At 48.9% G+C, this 16,327-nt stretch overlaps 10 protein-coding genes across 12 annotated transcripts; 4 read left to right on the forward strand and 6 right to left on the reverse strand.

The window, feature by feature from the left end:
* Positions 1–13: 13 nt before the first annotated feature.
* FOXG_21227 (uncharacterized protein) lies at positions 14–794 on the reverse strand (the record flags this gene model as incomplete). The annotated part of the gene is made up of 3 exons (XM_018401537.1): positions 14–27; positions 83–208; positions 257–794. The coding sequence occupies 3 exons, from the start codon at positions 792–794 to the stop codon at positions 14–16; spliced, it is 678 nt and encodes a 225-aa protein (XP_018252935.1).
* On the forward strand, positions 531–3,163 carry FOXG_13643 (uncharacterized protein). Of its 3 annotated transcripts, XM_018393634.1 has the most exons (5): positions 621–764; positions 824–1,181; positions 1,251–1,381; positions 1,433–2,046; positions 2,101–3,089. In XM_018393634.1, exons 3-5 carry the CDS (start codon positions 1,291–1,293, stop codon positions 3,019–3,021), a joined length of 1,626 nt encoding a protein of 541 aa, XP_018252938.1. In that variant the 5' UTR covers positions 621–764; positions 824–1,181; positions 1,251–1,290; the 3' UTR covers positions 3,022–3,089. The 3 variants fall into 3 exon arrangements, with proteins under 3 accessions (XP_018252936.1, XP_018252938.1, XP_018252937.1); XM_018393632.1 differs by having other exon boundaries at positions 531–768; positions 824–1,381; positions 2,101–3,163; XM_018393633.1 differs by having other exon boundaries at positions 621–1,181.
* FOXG_13644 (uncharacterized protein) lies at positions 3,132–4,494 on the reverse strand (the record flags this gene model as incomplete). The annotated part of the gene is made up of 3 exons (XM_018393635.1): positions 3,132–3,900; positions 3,955–4,315; positions 4,380–4,494. The coding sequence occupies 3 exons, from the start codon at positions 4,492–4,494 to the stop codon at positions 3,132–3,134; spliced, it is 1,245 nt and encodes a 414-aa protein (XP_018252939.1).
* A 630-nt stretch (positions 4,495–5,124) lies between these two features.
* Positions 5,125–6,903, forward strand: FOXG_13645 (uncharacterized protein; the record flags this gene model as incomplete). The annotated part of the gene is made up of 4 exons (XM_018393636.1): positions 5,125–5,476; positions 5,526–6,148; positions 6,202–6,347; positions 6,399–6,903. 4 exons carry the CDS (start codon positions 5,125–5,127, stop codon positions 6,901–6,903), a joined length of 1,626 nt encoding a protein of 541 aa, XP_018252940.1.
* Positions 6,714–7,761, reverse strand: FOXG_13646 (glutathione S-transferase). Its single transcript, XM_018393637.1, has one exon. The coding sequence runs from the start codon at positions 7,702–7,704 to the stop codon at positions 7,012–7,014; it is 693 nt and encodes a 230-aa protein (XP_018252941.1). The 5' UTR covers positions 7,705–7,761; the 3' UTR covers positions 6,714–7,011.
* A 98-nt stretch (positions 7,762–7,859) lies between these two features.
* Positions 7,860–8,880, reverse strand: FOXG_13647 (uncharacterized protein). The gene has a single exon (XM_018393638.1). It carries the CDS (start codon positions 8,726–8,728, stop codon positions 8,045–8,047), a length of 684 nt encoding a protein of 227 aa, XP_018252942.1. The 5' UTR covers positions 8,729–8,880; the 3' UTR covers positions 7,860–8,044.
* A 435-nt stretch (positions 8,881–9,315) lies between these two features.
* On the forward strand, positions 9,316–10,428 carry FOXG_21228 (uncharacterized protein). Its single transcript, XM_018401538.1, has one exon. The coding sequence runs from the start codon at positions 9,405–9,407 to the stop codon at positions 9,837–9,839; it is 435 nt and encodes a 144-aa protein (XP_018252943.1). The 5' UTR covers positions 9,316–9,404; the 3' UTR covers positions 9,840–10,428.
* A 704-nt stretch (positions 10,429–11,132) lies between these two features.
* FOXG_13649 (uncharacterized protein) lies at positions 11,133–14,239 on the forward strand. The gene is made up of 2 exons (XM_018393639.1): positions 11,133–12,079; positions 12,132–14,239. Exons 1-2 carry the CDS (start codon positions 11,556–11,558, stop codon positions 12,847–12,849), a joined length of 1,242 nt encoding a protein of 413 aa, XP_018252944.1. The 5' UTR covers positions 11,133–11,555; the 3' UTR covers positions 12,850–14,239.
* On the reverse strand, positions 12,700–14,417 carry FOXG_13650 (peptide chain release factor 1). The gene is made up of 2 exons (XM_018393640.1): positions 14,304–14,417; positions 12,700–14,239 (listed from the first exon to the last, which is right to left on the reverse strand). The coding sequence occupies exons 1-2, from the start codon at positions 14,389–14,391 to the stop codon at positions 13,047–13,049; spliced, it is 1,281 nt and encodes a 426-aa protein (XP_018252945.1). The 5' UTR covers positions 14,392–14,417; the 3' UTR covers positions 12,700–13,046.
* A 92-nt stretch (positions 14,418–14,509) lies between these two features.
* On the reverse strand, positions 14,510–16,123 carry FOXG_21229 (uncharacterized protein). The gene is made up of 2 exons (XM_018401539.1): positions 15,122–16,123; positions 14,510–15,074 (listed from the first exon to the last, which is right to left on the reverse strand). The coding sequence occupies exons 1-2, from the start codon at positions 15,947–15,949 to the stop codon at positions 14,574–14,576; spliced, it is 1,329 nt and encodes a 442-aa protein (XP_018252946.1). The 5' UTR covers positions 15,950–16,123; the 3' UTR covers positions 14,510–14,573.
* Positions 16,124–16,327: the final 204 nt, after the last annotated feature.

The following is a 16,327-nucleotide window of genomic DNA, read 5'->3' on the forward strand; positions in this document are numbered from 1 at the left end:
AAACCAGATATCATCACGTATGAGGTCCTCTGCTGACGTGAAGTCGAGGTTGCCAACCGATATACCCGAGGCGCCTCTGCACCAGTAGGTTCACCCGATATCGTTCTCAAGCCATCGCGTTGAGGTTCACCAAAAAGTCGGTATATACCTTGATCATCAAGATGATCAAGGTTACGGATGCGAAAGACGATATTGCTCGGGGTAAAGTCTACAGCGAATCAGTAGAGTGAAGGTAGGAAGGAGAAACGCTGCTTACCTCCGTGACAAAGACCTTGAGAATGAAGATCTGCGATAGCTTTTGTAGCTTGAAAAGCCACGCGACGCGCCAGCCAGGGATGAATCCTACTCTGTAGGTATTGGGACAGAGTGTTGCAAGAAGGACCACAAGGTGGTAGGGCTAGACATAGATGACGGCCATTGGGTCCTTCGATGTGAAAGAAGCGCTTATAAGTGACGAATCTTTCGTCATTCATTGTCGAAATGATATTGTGCCACATGACTGCTTTTTCTTCCATCATAGATGAGTCCGAAGCAGCCACAATCTTGAGGGCCACCCAGATAGACTCCAAGGAGTCGTAAGCTAGCCATACGACGGAAAAGCCGCCATGACCAAGCTTATGGACAATCCGGTACCGCCTTCCGTCAAAGTGATCATTGATGTGAACTGGATGGAAGCTTTCTTTCCGATAAAATTCAGGCTCCTCTGTATCGATAATCCGTATGGTTTCAAACCGACACGACTCGTCAGACCCGATTGATGCATTGTTGGTACTTTCACCAATGGATGGAGACATAATTAGGTGATATACTGATGAAGTGATAGGATGAATCCTCAAGCTTGTTGGTTGCATATTTCAATCAGGCAACGACCTATCACGTGCGAGATGTCAAGCTTGGGGTCAGACAAAGAGCCTGATTTTAAGGCACAGACTCAAAGTGATTGTTTGTGCCTATTAATGCCTACTTGCCAGTTTCTCGATGGATTTAACACAGCGATGAAATTCGTCTCTCCTTTGTTTGATAGCATATTCAAGCACTTGGTGATGGAAGAACTACCCCAAGTATAGAAAGTTTTCTGATCAACAGAGCTGTCTCTATTAGCTCACACGGTAGTGAATTACATAAAAAGCTCACTGTTTGGTTAGAGCTAACGCCTTCTGAGATTATGAAGCTATCCCGAGGTAGGTAGTGTAGAGCATAAAACCCCGCATCCCCAGATTTTATAACCTAGCTACTCATTCACCTTCCAGACCTATGTCTGGCCATTTTTAGAATACGTTCGAAAGGCCAATGTTTGCGCAATTTGAACTTTACTCTGGAGGCTGGGTTCATGCAGAGAAGCGCGTAAAGCATCGCCGGTCTCAAGGTGGTTGCATTCCATGTAAGCATGCAGTCTCATCATAGTGGCAAAATTACTGACTCTACTCTTAAGGCCGAAATCGACGGAAGAAATGCGATGAATGTCGCCCAACCTGCGGTAGCTGTTCCAACCGTCGAGTTACTTGTAGCTGGCGCAGCAGTAATGAGCGCCGTAACCAGAAGCTCGATGTTCGGGCTGGCGAGAGGAGTAGTGTGAGTCCTCAGTTAGATGATAGCTCTCATGGCGAGACCAGCGGTCCTAGCACACCGAGTACCCTTGGTGAGGAGTTGATCTTACGAAACGGATGCCGCCTGTCTTCCCCAATACATGACCAGGCCCTCATCAGCAACACAGGGGCCTTCAACGAATGCTTCCAAGGCCTGCCCTCATGCTCAATGACAGGATTGCTAGAGGTTCTCGACCAAGCTACATCAAGGCTTGATCGAGGCCGAGAGTTCTCGATGCTTGCTGAAGGGTTTGAAGCTCTAGTCAACTCACGCAGTATGCTTCATGCATGGCTCGCATGTTCAGCAATTATAATCTCGCAGTTTCAACCAAGCTGGCGAATACACGCCCTCCAACAACACAGCGACGCGCTGAAGCAACTGCGCCTGAGCACAAGGAGTAAGGGGAGTCTTACCCAGGATTCCAATATCGCGACTGTGCTGTTGCTGCATGTTTTTGAGGTGAGTATCAGCTTTGATGAAACCTGGCCTTTTTGAAGACTAACCAATATCCAGAGATTTGAAAACTCCGCTACTGATTCTCTAACCTATCTCTCAGTCACGGCGCCACTATGTCTCGCACTTGATCAACCGCCTCAGAACACCCATCAAGCTCTGGTGTTGGAGACCCTGGTTTATCATGTAGCCATAAACGGTGTCTTTCGCCCAAGCTATCTACGCAATTACCATGATCTTTCGAAGATTATAAGCCTATGGTCCAGATCGCCAGTTCTGGAGTCAAACGCCAACTCTAGTGGATTTGTGAAAGCAGGGTTATCGGCGTGGCTTCCCATCGAGCTCTTCGATATCCTGTTCAAGGTCTCTCATCTGCTGCATCATCGGCTCAGCGTGGCCTCTGATTATATGCAAGTCAGACTACAGGAGCTGAGGAGCAGACTGCACGAGTGCCAAGTTGGATTGGGCAACATTGAACAAATAGAGCCAACGGCAGCGGCCACCCATCAGGAACTTTCAAGCACCAACCATGATACTGAGAGTTTCCATATCAGACAGGTCTATTCACTGGCTATCGAACTTCTAATCACCAAACTCGAAAACCCATTTCTGGGGGCTGGAGAGCCTTCAGTCATAAGCCTCTGCGAAACAGCACTTCATCATCTCGCCAGGGTGCGATCCGACTTCACAAGCCTGCTTTGTGCTATCACTGTTCTTGGCACCGGTATGACAACGACCAAAAGTCAAGATCTCATTATTCTACATGTTGAGGCCATGAATCACTTTGCTGGCGGCAGGGCAGTGCGATCCGTCGTAGAGTTTCTTTTATGTGCCTGGAGACCAAGACCTATGGATCTTTTTGCGCCTGTTGCTGGAGTTTTGACAGAACAGAGCCCTGCAGTGGCTGGTAGAGAGAAGACTTCCTCGTTGGGGCTCGACATCCTGTTCGAAGAGTCTCTGCTCAAAACGGTGATTCTGTAGGAAAAGGGAGACTACTCGGTATGAACAGTGTACTCGTCTTATATGAATATAATTGTTAGAAAGCGTGGTGAATTGTGACTTTCTGTGCTACTGGAAACTATTTACTCTATTCATAGACCCAAGTTCTCGTCTGTCTTCCTCATCTTGTCAAAATGGTCCTGAATCTCAGCAAACACCTTATCGTCGACAATCGCAGACCACGCCGTTAAAGCCATTCCTTTCGCAGCTTCGAGAATCCTCAAATGAGCATCCTTCGTACCAACAGCCTCTGCAAAAGCATGATTGTGTGGGAACGTGCCCTTTGGTGCTTCGATCCCGATAATCGCATGCAAGCCAGGGATAATCTGGCTAACATTCCCCATATCAGTCGAACCACCGATATTCTCGCTTTGACTCCCTTGAGACAGCGGAACACCAAGTAAATCCATATGTTGCTTAAACAGAGAACACAGAGGATCATTGACCCAGAGATCAGCATACGCCAGGTCTTCAGTTATCTCAACCTCACAGCCCGTAGCCAACCCTCCTGCCTCAAGACAATGCCGCACCCGCTGACCCAACTTCTTCAGGGAGTTCATCTTTGGACTTCGAATCGAGAACTTGACCTTTGTATACTCTGGTATCGCATTCGTGATCTTTGGTGCTTGAAGAATACATCCGTGGATACGCTCATCTGGCTTTATCTGTTGTCGTAGCATTGATATGTTATTGTATGAAGCTACCAGTGCGTCAAGGGCGTTTATTCCGTCCCATGGGTTTCCGGAAGCGTGGGCGCTGGTGCCGCGAAATTCGGCGATTAAATCGACGATTGCGATGCTGCTTTGGCCGGCGGATCCAATTGTACCGTTTGGACGGAATTGGTCTTCCACAAAAGGGTGACTGGTAGTCGTTAGAGGGTTGGAAAAAGGGATGATGAAGCTAGTCGCAACTCACATCATCAGAGAAAGATCGGCTTTCTCATAGGCCCCAGCATTGAGGAGGAGAATCTTCCCTCCGCCGTCCTCCTCAGCAGGCGTACCTAGTAACTGCGCTCTTCCGTCAATACCATACTTCCTCAAAGTATGTGTCAAAGCGAGATAAGTAGCAACACTGGCTATAGAGATCAGGTTGTGACCACAAGCATGGCCAAGGCCAGGAAGGGCATCATATTCCGCGTTGAAGTTGACGCATCGGCCTTTGGAGCCATATATAGACTCGAGGGATGTAGGTAGGTTGTAAGCCCCGCGTTGAACTGAATGGCCTTGTTGTTCAAGGAAGTCGGAAATATGAGTTTGAGCTTTGAATTCTTGAAAGGCTATCTCAGGTTCGTCGTGGATCTGGGTGAAGATGTCAGCGTGTTGGAGAGGTCAATGCTGAACAGAGTCTTGCCTGCTTGTTCAAAGTGTAGAGCTCATCTGAAAGTCCCTTGATGTAAGTGTCGATGGTGTTTCGTATATCTTCCATTGAGATGCTTGGCTTTGATAGAAGCGTCATGATGAGAGGTCAAGGATGTTAGCCAGTCTGAATACTCACCCAGCATCAAAAGGGAGATAACAGTATAGGAATTTATAGCACACTTTCCGTTCTGATCTATTGATACAAGACTGACTAAATCAAACGAAGCTGCATTAGCTTGTCGGAAGAGCCAATACAGCCTAGCTCAACTCCTCAGCCTACGGGTATACTTCCGGATATTGAAGTTCGAGACGAAACCCCAGCCAGTCCATTGGCCAACGGTTAGACAAGGGTCAGTTTTAGTCTGTCGGAAGACCTAATGAAGTTTAGTCTACATCGAAACTCAAATCGCCATGACCTCTCTCGTATCTTTAACTTCTCTTTTCTCATCTGAAGTAATTGCTTCGCTCAACATCAGATCGTCCGAGGCCGTTATCGCTCCCACCTTTGAGCTTTAGTGTGTCGGAAGACCTTTTTGGGTTTGGTCTAACCCCAGGTTTTCGTCCACCATGAACGACCGGCATTCTCATCGGCATGTTGAACATTATCTCTGAACTCCTTATCAACAGCCGAGTTGGCAAGTCTATAAAGTCACCTCGTCGTCTTAAACAATGACTCTAACAACAAGTCCATTAATACATCTCTCTTGAAAACCAACTCTGTTTCATAATGGAGGAAAACAACTCTTCACATCCCGACTATGAAGTCGTCCCTGGAACAGTCTACCTTGTCACTAGACCATCCCACAATACCAATGAACAAGGCGATATCATCCTTGTTCCAACTCCATCTGATAACCTAGGTGATCCACTTCGCTGGTCCGTCTGGCGAAAGAGATATCATCTGTTCTTGCTTGTCATATACAGCACTGTCATGACTGCCCTGGGAAACTGGGAAAGTTCTGTTTACGTTGATATTCAAGATGCGCTTGGGACATCGATTAATCAACTCAACATTGGTACTGCTTTGACTTTGCTGATGCTTGGTGTTGGAAATGTCTTTTTCACGCCTCTGTCTCACAGTAAGTATTCCTATCCTAGCTATAGTGTTACCGTTCTGACATTGGACAGAGTTTGGTCGACGTATCGCATACCTATCCAGCCTGGCCGTTGTCATCGGCTGTCACATCTGGCTTGCAACTGCAAGAAATTCTGGTGACTTCATCGGCGCTCACATCCTCTTTGGACTAGGCCGTGCACCATACGAAGCTCTCGTTCCCATCTCGATCGCCGATATCTTCTTTGCTCATGAACGAGGTTTTGCCTTGGGTATTTACGCCTTCGGGTTATCAGCAGGATCTTCAGTCGGCCCCATTTGTTCTGGATACATGATCGAGACTCTCGGTTGGCGTTGGGTATATTGGTGGGGTGCTATATTGTGTGGTATACTCTTTGTTGCCATCTTCTTCACTTTGGAGGAAAGTAACTTCACTAGAGAGTCGGCGCTCCCTCAAGAGCAAGTACAAGAAACTCAAGAGTCTGCTTTGGAGGCCATTCTAGAGGATGACAAAGGAGAAAAACATCTTCATTCAGCACTCACCAACGGCAGTGTATACAGAGTTGGCCAAGTCCTGGAGACAGACTCATTTCGACTTCAGTACCGCCCGTGGGTTGTTCTCCCAGGAACTTGGGGCCAGTTCGTCAGGCAAGTCTATCGTCCTTTGCAACTATCTTGGTTTCCAGCCATCGTTTGGGTAAGTTATAGCGCCATTGACAAGGCGATTGGGAGATACTGACATTTCTGAAGAGCGGACTTGAGTATGGCGCTTGTGTATCCTGGATCACCGTCCTAGGAACCACTACAGCTTCCATCTTGGGCTCGTCACCATATAGCATGAGCAATGAGGCTCTGGGTCTTATCTGGCTGTCTCCTCTTATTGGAGGTCTCTTTGGGTAAGCTTCCTTTACAATAAGTACTACGTATATATGCTAACTTTCCATCAGAGCCTTGATGGCGGGTCCTTTTAACGACAAGCTTGTCCTGTTCCTCACACGCCGAAACCGTGGGTGGCTAGAACCAGAGTTCCGTCTCCAGGTTTTCATCCCCATGGCGTTCCTCATGTCAGGCGGTCTCTTACTCTACGGTGTTGGTGCCGCCAACGCGCTACCTTGGATTGGTCCTGTCGTCGGCATGGGACTCGTTGGCTTTGGCTTGACGGTCGCAGCAGCTCTCACTATGGCTTACGTTGTTGACTGCTACAAGGAAGTTGATGGTGAAGCTATCACAACTGTTATCTTGATCAGGAACATCATTGGCTGTGCTATGACATTTGGTATTCAGCCTTGGATTGACAGTATGGGAGTACAGGATACCTTCATTCTGGTCTGTTTCTTGTCTTTTATCATCACCGTATTTGCTGGTGCATTTATCATTTGGGGAAAGAAGTTTCGCCTTCTTACCAAGATGGCATATCTGAGCTTTGCAGGAACTTCCTCGAGGGTAAACTAAATACTGGGACACTTATTGAGTCAATCATATCCCCAAACGCCTCTGGCTTTCTTTATTATATAGCCATTCTCTTAGCCAGCAGTACTTTTCCATAACCAAATCAATACCTTACTCCTTGGTCAAGTCCTTGAGAATCTTGCGTCCCCTCACACAGTCCTCCTCATGAGAAGGCTCTCTGCTCGTCTCCTTGATACCGTCCTGAATCCACGCCTGCACAGCCTCATGCTCAAACAACCGATCAGCATACTCCTTCGCCGCGCCATCCAGCTCAATACCATAAGTCTTGATCCTCGAAGCAATAGGAGCATACATAGCATCCACGATCGTAAACTTATCACCAGCCAACCACGGTCCCCCAAACTTGTCCAACCCCTCTTTGAAAAGCTCATTGAAGCGGCTAATATCCTTCTGGAGCGCTTCACTCGGTGTTCCAAGTTCAATTCTCAACCCAACGTTCATAGAACACTCATCGCGAATGGCGTCGAATCCAGAGTGCATTTCCGCAGCGGCGCTACGAGCAAAAGCACGCGCTGCTGCGTTGGTTGGCCAAGCAGCGGGGTATTGCTCAGCGATGTACTCGCAGATAGCTAACGAGTCCCAAACAACAATTGATGTTTCTCTATCGTGAAGACAGGGGACTTTTCCAGTTGGTGAAAAAGCGAGGAAGTCGGGTTGACGAAGGCCGGGTTTGAAGAGATTGAGTTTTTCGTCGAAGGGGATCTCGAGGGCTTTGAGAAGAACCCAAGGTCGCATTGACCAAGAGGAGTAGCGCTTGTTGCCGATGAAGAGCGAATAAGTCATTTTGATCTGATTTGTGGATGATTAGACAAGGGTGAGTATCGTGAGGTTGGAGATGGCTTTTATGGTGCTGAGAAAGGCCCCGCTGGGCGTTCTAGTGAGTCATTGCGCGCCCTTTCGTGTACAGGATTTGTAATCACAATTGAGTTACTGGACTCTTATCACGAATGAAGCAGGTGAGTAAATTATTTAACCTTATGTTATTTATTATTACATCATTAAAGATTTGTCCTCTATACATTTTATGCCGAGGTGAGATGCCATATATCTTCCTTTATGTACCCAATAAAAATAATGTTCCATCCTTGCAAGGATGTCGATCCTTTTCGTATATGCAATTGACTTAGACGGTGTGCTTGGGTGGCGCATAGGCTGGCACAGGCTCTTTTCGTCGTAGCATAGCGTCCCAGAGTGCAAGGCCAGTCTCGGCAAGGTGGATGATGAAGAAGGGGATTAAGTTGTACTGCCAGCCTCGCATGAGACGCAGGTGATGTTCAATGTCGTTTCTCTCATTCGAGTTGGTGAGATCGAGTTTCAAGAATGCTGAGAACCAATTCTGAGGTGTCCATGACTGAAGGGGATATTTCTCATCATCGGCAAGACCCGCCGCAACACCAGGGTCGATACGTTGTCCGTTATGATTATTCGTAACAACAAAGGTGTAGATAAGAGCCGTGAGAGTAAGAAGTAAACTGAGGACGTTGAAGACCAGCCACGTGTTATAAAAGAATCGACTGAATTTTCCAGGGTTTGGTCTGTTGCGAAGAATCAAAGCGAGGATTCCTCCACATCCGATGAGGACAAATGCTGTTCCAGCTGCGCCGTTGCTGGTATGTCCCTGATCAACGATCAAGTTTGCAGGCTCGCCCTTGAGATTGTGTCTTGTACCGCGGTACTCAAAGGAAAAGGTTCCGCTGGCGTTGCCGTGTAGCCAACCGACCATACTTGAGATGAAGGAGAGTTCGATGATGGAAACCACCATGAGAAGCCCGAGGGCGACGTACAGCAACGGTCGTACGAAAGCCATGATTTCTCAGTAAACAAAATTCTCTGAAAAATTAAAAAGAAAAGGGAAAATAAGCACTGAATCCTTTTTTTCAATTTGGCTTGGATTTGGGATTGGGAGATTATTTAAACTGCCGTGATGCCGAGCTCAGCCCTACTAGTGCTGACATTTTCTCATCCCAACTCCACAGCGGTTAAAGCAGTCAGCGGAGGTGTTTTTACTGGCCAGCCCTGCAGTGGCTTGGCTTACGGAATAACGTAAATAGGTGTAAGCGTGGAGTTGCAGGATTCACCATTGGTTTACACCGCCACTGATGCAAAGATGAGGGTTGGTGTCTGTAGATATACTCATGAGGCTTAGCTGACTCTGGTCTGGAGGGCTTCTTTATTTTAGTTAAACTATCGATAGTTTGCTGGATAGCTGCGGCGCTGGTATTTGTTTATCCAATTAGGTTGTTTTGAAACGGTGGTAAAAATGGATTTGTTCCGGCTTACTTCGAGTTGTCATGGACCCCAATTGTCATAATTGATATGGATGCGAAAGTGGCTCGGTGATTGCGCAAGGAAGGGTGGTATTCCGCTTATGTTGACGTGGCCACCATTTGGAGTCTTCTAGCAATATTTCCAGTTGATCATTATTTTTGCTTAGTGAGACGAGGTCAGCACTGTAGTCCAAGGTTGTATTCTCCTCAAACCTCATGACCGTCCAAGCCTGCTTTCAGGCAAGGAGTTTGCATCTATTGATAGTAGTTACCCGTCAGCTTGACTGCCCTTGGCGAGTTTTCGGTTTCTCAGCTGGTATCAACACTGTCGGGCCAAAATCTTGCTCAAGCCCTGTATCTACGTTAACACCATGCCTTGCTTTGTCGACTTCTTCATTCGTGGCGAAGCGATATGATCGGTGTTCTACGTCATCAGCCAGGACCTCGGCATGTATTGGTACTCTTACCGCAAACACTGAATCTATCGCCCTGCACCAGAAACGCAGCGATACCTCGGTGCGTGACGAGCATGATGTTTTTATAGCCCCCGGTCCTTGCAACATCTTTCAACCGCCGCCGAACTCTTTCGGCTCGTACCGTCGCATCATCCGGGGTATGCGTCGGAAAGTCCCACTTCTCCGGACAGGCTGAAAAGTCAAGGTTTGGAAACTTGTCTGCTAATTCTTTTCGTGAAATTCCCTTGTTGCAGGTTGCGTCGTGGGCCTCGCGGAGGTCTGGCCATACTTGGACGGGGGTTTTGGTGCTATGGAGAAGATACCGGAAGACGATGTACATTGTTTGTATGGTTCTTGTCATGGGTGATACGATTATTAGGTCTGGTTGTATTTTTATGGTTTGTTGGACGCTGCGTGCTTGACGTGTTCCTAGATCTGTTAGGGGAGGGTCGCGGTGGGGATAGCCTCTTTCAACGCTGGGTTGTCAGCGAGGTGAGAGATGGGATGGAGGGTAAATTACTTGTGTAGAGCTTGGCCATGGCGTAAGATGTGAATTGTTGTCATTTTTGGGTGGTTATCTGGTATGCATGCGTTGCTCTAATTGAAGATGGTTGCGATGGTGCCGTGAGGTGAGTGAGCAATGAGGGGTCTTGAAGTTTCACAAAGACGTCACGGTATTAGCGTGCTGGGCTGAGCTTAATTCAAGACCTCGAAGCTTGTATTTTGTGCAAATGCTGACCGTAGACATTTCTTGGTATCAGAAGTAATATTCCTAAAGAAAACAGATCATATTATGTTGCATAAGTCAACATTGACAACCCTCGCCCGCTGAGACCTACAGCCCTGGATCAAAAGCCCGAGCCTCTGGGAGAGACAAGTGATGAACAGAAGCGGTTTGGCTCAACAACATCATGCAAGACTGGTTTGTGCAATCATTTGATGCCAAACGAACTAGAGAATGAACAATGCTCGTTGGACACGTCTCACATAGTATTGTTTCTAGAACCCCCCGTCGCGATGAATGCGATCTTGCTCCTGCAGGGTAAGGCACTGCTTTACATGATGGTTTGTGTGCCATCTTGTGATTGACTTGCATGCTCTAAAAATCGGTGATTACAGTGAAGAAATTCTTACTAAATGGCCTGCTAAGCGTATCACGGTATTATGCACTTTTCCAAACATTTCTCTCTGTCTATAGTTAGACTGAAGTTTGATGCCCGTTACGCGCATAGCTGTCGGGGAACTTTAACGGCGTCCCCAATTTTGCTGCAACACGTTTGAGCCTGTAACCAGCTAAACAAACGATCATCTTCAATCGGCCCTTATTTCTCACAATTTAAAATCACGAAACCGATCCTCTATGCGAGTCTTGCCAAGAATGGTGGTTATTCCGGTTTTCGCTGGAGGTGGTTAGCGGATCTTCAATCTGAACCCTTACCTTACCCATGCGCGCTTGCGTGAGAGGGCCCTGGATCTTTTATTTTCCTTCCATTCCAAAAGCAATTCCCGCCCAATCCACATTCGGCACCACAAACCAGGGGTTCAACTCCAGGATGCACCCTTTCACCACCATTTTTTCTTTACAGTACTGATGAGCACGACGATCCGATATTGAGATTCACGAGAAGGGCAATCGAAAGAAACGAGACGAAAGAAACGGCGCTGAGCGCCTATAGGCGTATCGTCAAGCAAAACGAAACACCTAATCTCATCCCTCAAACCCCCCCGCGTGGATTCACTGCGACGCTGCAATCCGCGTGCGGCTCTGGCGAAAACGCCAGTTGTTGGATCCTTCGACTGCCGATCATCACACACCCCTCGCCCTCCTTTAACGCACGGCTACCACGAAAAGAGACAACCACGCAATTAACCTTACTCCGTCGTGCCCCCCAGGGCCAGATCGTCACGAAACATGCCTCCCAAAACACCGAATAACACGGGTACGCCCATCTTCTCGACCTCCATCTTCTCCTCCAACGCTGCTTCTCGTCCCACCACGCGCGACGGCCACGCCGTTGATCCTCTGAACACAACTATCCTCCCCAAGGACCGCAAAGCATCGTTCTCGCGAAAAGCATCGCTGTCGAGTAGGCGTGGGAGTTCGTTTGGGAACGGGCCTAACGCTTTTGTCACGGATGCTACGGCGCCTCCTGCGCTGCCGGATTACGCGCTCTCTGCTGCTGCCAAGGTAGCGCCTAGGCCTGACGGCGTGGAAAGTGCGGCGGCGCCCGTGGAACCTCAGATGTTGAGTCGCAGTGCGACGGGGTCAACGACCCTTCATGGGGGGATCGTGCCGAATACGCCGATTGGGATAATGCCGAATGGGGCGGTTGGGACGTCGGGAATGTGGCAGCAGAATGAGGCGGGTATCATGCACCATCATGTTACGGAGCTTGCGAATAAGCGCATCGCAACGTTGGAGTATTTGCGGAAAGCGTATGTTGGACCTTGAGCAAAACGGTTTGGGTAGAAGCTAACTGCGAAACAGACATGAAGGACGGATTTATTGGTTCAAGACGTATCTCTTCGAAAAGACGGACCTCAATCGCATGCCCTCCCTCGATGCTCGAAAGCTTGGTCGCAAAGCAACGAACCATCTCCTCCTCGGCCTCTCCCTCCCGACAATCATCGACCTGTACTCTTCCACATCGATCGAATTCCTCCGAAGTCTAAACTCGCTCCTCTCTGAGTTCGACTCCTTCCAACAACTCCACGGCGAATCATCAACCGCTGCATCACTCACCCGCGCACGTCTCCCAAGCATGTTCCGTCGTCCAGGCGGTAAATCTCGTCGCTCAACATCAGCAGCTGACATGCACCCCATGGTCGACGAGATGGCTTCTCTGCCCGCAGCCGGTGGTCCAGCGCCCTCTGTCATGAACTTTGCAGCTGCTGAGACAGATCTCCTCCCTGGAGAAGAGTATACCTTTCTACTCACGCCTTCGTTGCCGTTTGACCCCGATTACTTTGAGACGTTCGCGACGCTGTGCGATGTGTTGATCGATTGCTACACGAGATTTCTGGCGTTGGTACCTTCACCTAGAGAGTGTTCTGCACCTGTCGCTGAACTCTTCACGAAAGCGGATTCGCGCGTGCGCAAGATAATCGTGCAAGGGATAGTACGGGACTTTGAGGAGCAGAGTCGCAGCTATGTCAAGACAGAGGTGGCTAGTATTGGGAAGGTGGTTCTTGGAGGATTAATGTGAAATGGACTTTGATGCATGGAGTTAGCTGGGACCGCGGTGTCCTCATCGGGTGCATGCTGGAGTTTGGTTCGTTCTTGATACGCATAATGGCACGAAGATATGAAGCGTCGGATATCGTCATCTATTCAACTGTTTTGGGTTCCCTACAGCGGGTTCTGTACATGATAATACAATCCCTATGCTACAGTGTTGTACATCTATTTCTTGCCATTGAGTTTCTCTTTGGCTTCTTCTTCGGCCATGAGGAGTTCAATATCCTTATTCACAAGCCAATCTTTTGCGCCGTCCATGATTCGATCTAGCTTTTCACCGCCCTCGAGAACATTCGGTAGGTCGTGCACGTCAACGCCTGCACGATGGTCGGTACATCGGTCTTGGTTGTAGTTGTACGTTCGGATCTTATCACCTCGTGTGATCTGTGTCTTGGAGAGTACGCTGTTTCTTAGCTTAGAGGCTTCCTCTTCACGAGCTTCTCGTCTCTGATCTGCAATGCGTGAACGAAGCAATTTCCATGCTTCTTCACGATTACGCTGCTGCGAACGATGATCCTGCATCGACACAGTCGTACCAGTAGGCAAATGCGTCATTCGAATAGCAGACTCCGTCTTATTAACGTGTTGTCCTCCCGCACCTCTAGCTCGCATCGTCTCAATTTTGACCTCCTGCGGATTAACGTAGAAGTCACTCTCTGGATCGTCAAAGTCGATGTTTGCAGCGCCGTTCTCGGGGAACGAGGGCAGAACCCAGACTGCGACGGCGCTGGTGTGCACGCGGCCTTTGGTCTCGGTGCTGGGAATGCGCTGGACGCGGTGCATGCCTGCTTCGCTGCGGAAGATGTCGAAGGCGCCTTGGTCGTGGACTTCGAGAATTGCTTCTTGGAGGGGGTTCTCGCCGGCTGATGAGGAGGAATCACCTGCTGTATCGGCAAATTCGTACTTTACTACTGTGTGGCGATAACCGCGTCGCATGCATAGCGCCTTGTACATTTTGAACAAAGTATCCATAAAGTACCGCCCTTCAAGACCACCAGGCCCAGGGCGGAATTCCAGCATGCATGGGAAATCGGCGAAGGGGTGGCGGGGCGTTAAGCTTGCTGAGAGTCTGCGGGCGAGGGACTCGAGTTTTCCTGTTTCGGAGCTGAGTTCATCGCGGGCGATGGCAGCGAGATCGGCGTCTTGATCGGGGTCGTTGAGCATGGAGGTTAATTCGGCGACAGAGGCTTGGGAGGTCTGCCATGCTTTCAGCGCTTCAGCTACGCGAGACAATTCGCCGACGCGCTTAGCTATGGTAGAATCGAAGGAGTTGTTGAGGGTTTTCTGGAGGTCGTCGTGTTCGGTTGTGAGGGATTGGGCGCGCTGGAGGAGTGCGGGTGCGAGGAGTGGTGAGGCATCTGTGGTGGTTAGCGGGGGCACTTTGGGGGGGGGGGGGGGGGGGATTGAGAGGGGAGGACTAACCATTGGTTGCGAAGCGCACGAATTGGCGCATGTGAGAGCGTGTTAATACTCTTGTGCAGGTTCGGCATATCCATGGTGTTGGGGACATGCTGAGGAGGGGTGGTGATGTTGGGTTTTGGAGGAATTTGGTGGTTGTGAAATTTTAGAGGCAATCATTGGATGCCGGGATCTAGCGGGCATACAATTGTGCGAAGTACAACACAACACCTCAAGATGATTATGGTTCAATTTTATGTCTATAATAACAGATTATTTCTATAGTGTTCTAAATCATTGCTTTTGTCTAGCCTCAGCTCTTTTCGCAGCATACAACAACCCCATCCCCAAAATCATACTCGACCCTCCCCAAATCTGCGCCGCCAAATAGCTCCCGCCCGTAGCTTGCATCAACTTCCCAGCCAAAGGCGACCCCGTCAACGCCGCAAAACTAATAATCGAGAAGATCATTCCAATTCTTGTCCCGGCTTTACTCAAATCTGGTGTAAGACTCGCACAGCAGGAAGGGAAGAGACTTTGTATCGCGGCGCCGAAATAGCCAAATACGCTGACCCAGATGAACATTCCTGTTAGGGAGGAGACCTGTGACCAGAGATAGAGACATAGTGAGGCTGAGAAGATTGTGGGTATGAAGACGGGAATGGCGCCGAAGAGGCGGTCGGCGAGAAAGGCGGATATCATGCGGCCTGGGATACCGACGGCGTTTATGACGATGAGGATTAGGAATGAGTCTGAGCCTGAGCCAGAGAGTTTGTCTGTTGTGTATTGACGAGCCTGGCATCATCAGCACGTATCACGGTGGTCAATTGGGTTAAACTTACATAGTTGTAGGAGATCCATGTTGGCCACAAGGTAAAGAACATTGCCGCAGCAAAGAGGACATACGCTGGCTCCTTGAACGCAGCCCATTCAACAAGCGGCCCAGCTTTCCTCGCCTTGAGTCTCGTCTTCGCAATGATCATGATAATCATTGACGACACAGCAACCACCAATCCCATAACTCTCACCGTCCAGCGGAACCCGATCTTGGGGAGAAGTTGTTGTGCAATCAGCGGAAACACAATTCCTCCTGTGCCAGCACCACATGCACCAGCTGAGATCGCAATAGTCTTCTTGGTCGTAAAATACGTCGACATGTTTGCTATTGTCGGTGCGAAAATGATTCCATTACCGAGACCTTGGCAGATTCCTTGGGCAAGAAGGACTTGCCAGTATGACGATGCGATACTGGTCATAAAGATGGCTAATATTTGCAAGAAGAGGCCGACTGCTAGTGCAGTACGGTAATACCCTGCGTCGAAAGCTCGGCCGGAGAATGTGCCGATGAAGAAAATGAGACAGACTTCTAAGCTGCCGATCCAAGAGATTGTTGAGGGTGGAAGTGAGAATTGGGATTCGTAGTAGGGCTGGAAGATGCCGAAGCTGATGAGATATCCCCATGAGTTGAAAGCGACGAGATGGCCTGTTACGACTTGCAGCCAGGCTTGTAAGCCACCATCTGGAGGTTCACCTGGGTCTTCTGTTGTGCAAGCTTGAATCTCTTCGTCGCCTTGGCTTGGTGTTGAAGCAGCATCATCTTGGGGTTTTTCATCACTGAGGGGTTCATCGCGGAGCGTGGGACAGACGCTATCTGAAGTATCGACGGCCATTTTGACGCAACAATGAAGAGCTGACCATAGTGAGGAGTGGTGAAGGATACGATGGGTGTTTTATGTATTAGCGATGCTGGGGTCGGGGTTGAGGCGGGAATGTTTGCGGCCCGCGGGGTTCATCCTCCGATGGAGCAGATCTTCCCGGCATCTGGATACTCGGCCGGACGGTTGTGGGGGAGTTGATTGGAGGGGGATGGACAAATTACTATGGATGGAGGTGTTGTAAGACGTGATGTAGATATTTGTTTATAAATCAGGATTTTGCTTTGGCTTGTTAATAAAAGGGCGTAAGGTCATCAGAATGCTGCTGTTGCTTGAATGTAAGTATCGTGAAGCAAATTGCATGATCAGTCTCCTCCATTAGACCGAGGCTCA

Source organism: Fusarium oxysporum, chromosome 10 (assembly GCF_000149955.1).
Source record: "Fusarium oxysporum f. sp. lycopersici 4287 chromosome 10, whole genome shotgun sequence".
NCBI classification, from domain to species: Eukaryota; Fungi; Ascomycota; class Sordariomycetes; order Hypocreales; family Nectriaceae; genus Fusarium; species Fusarium oxysporum.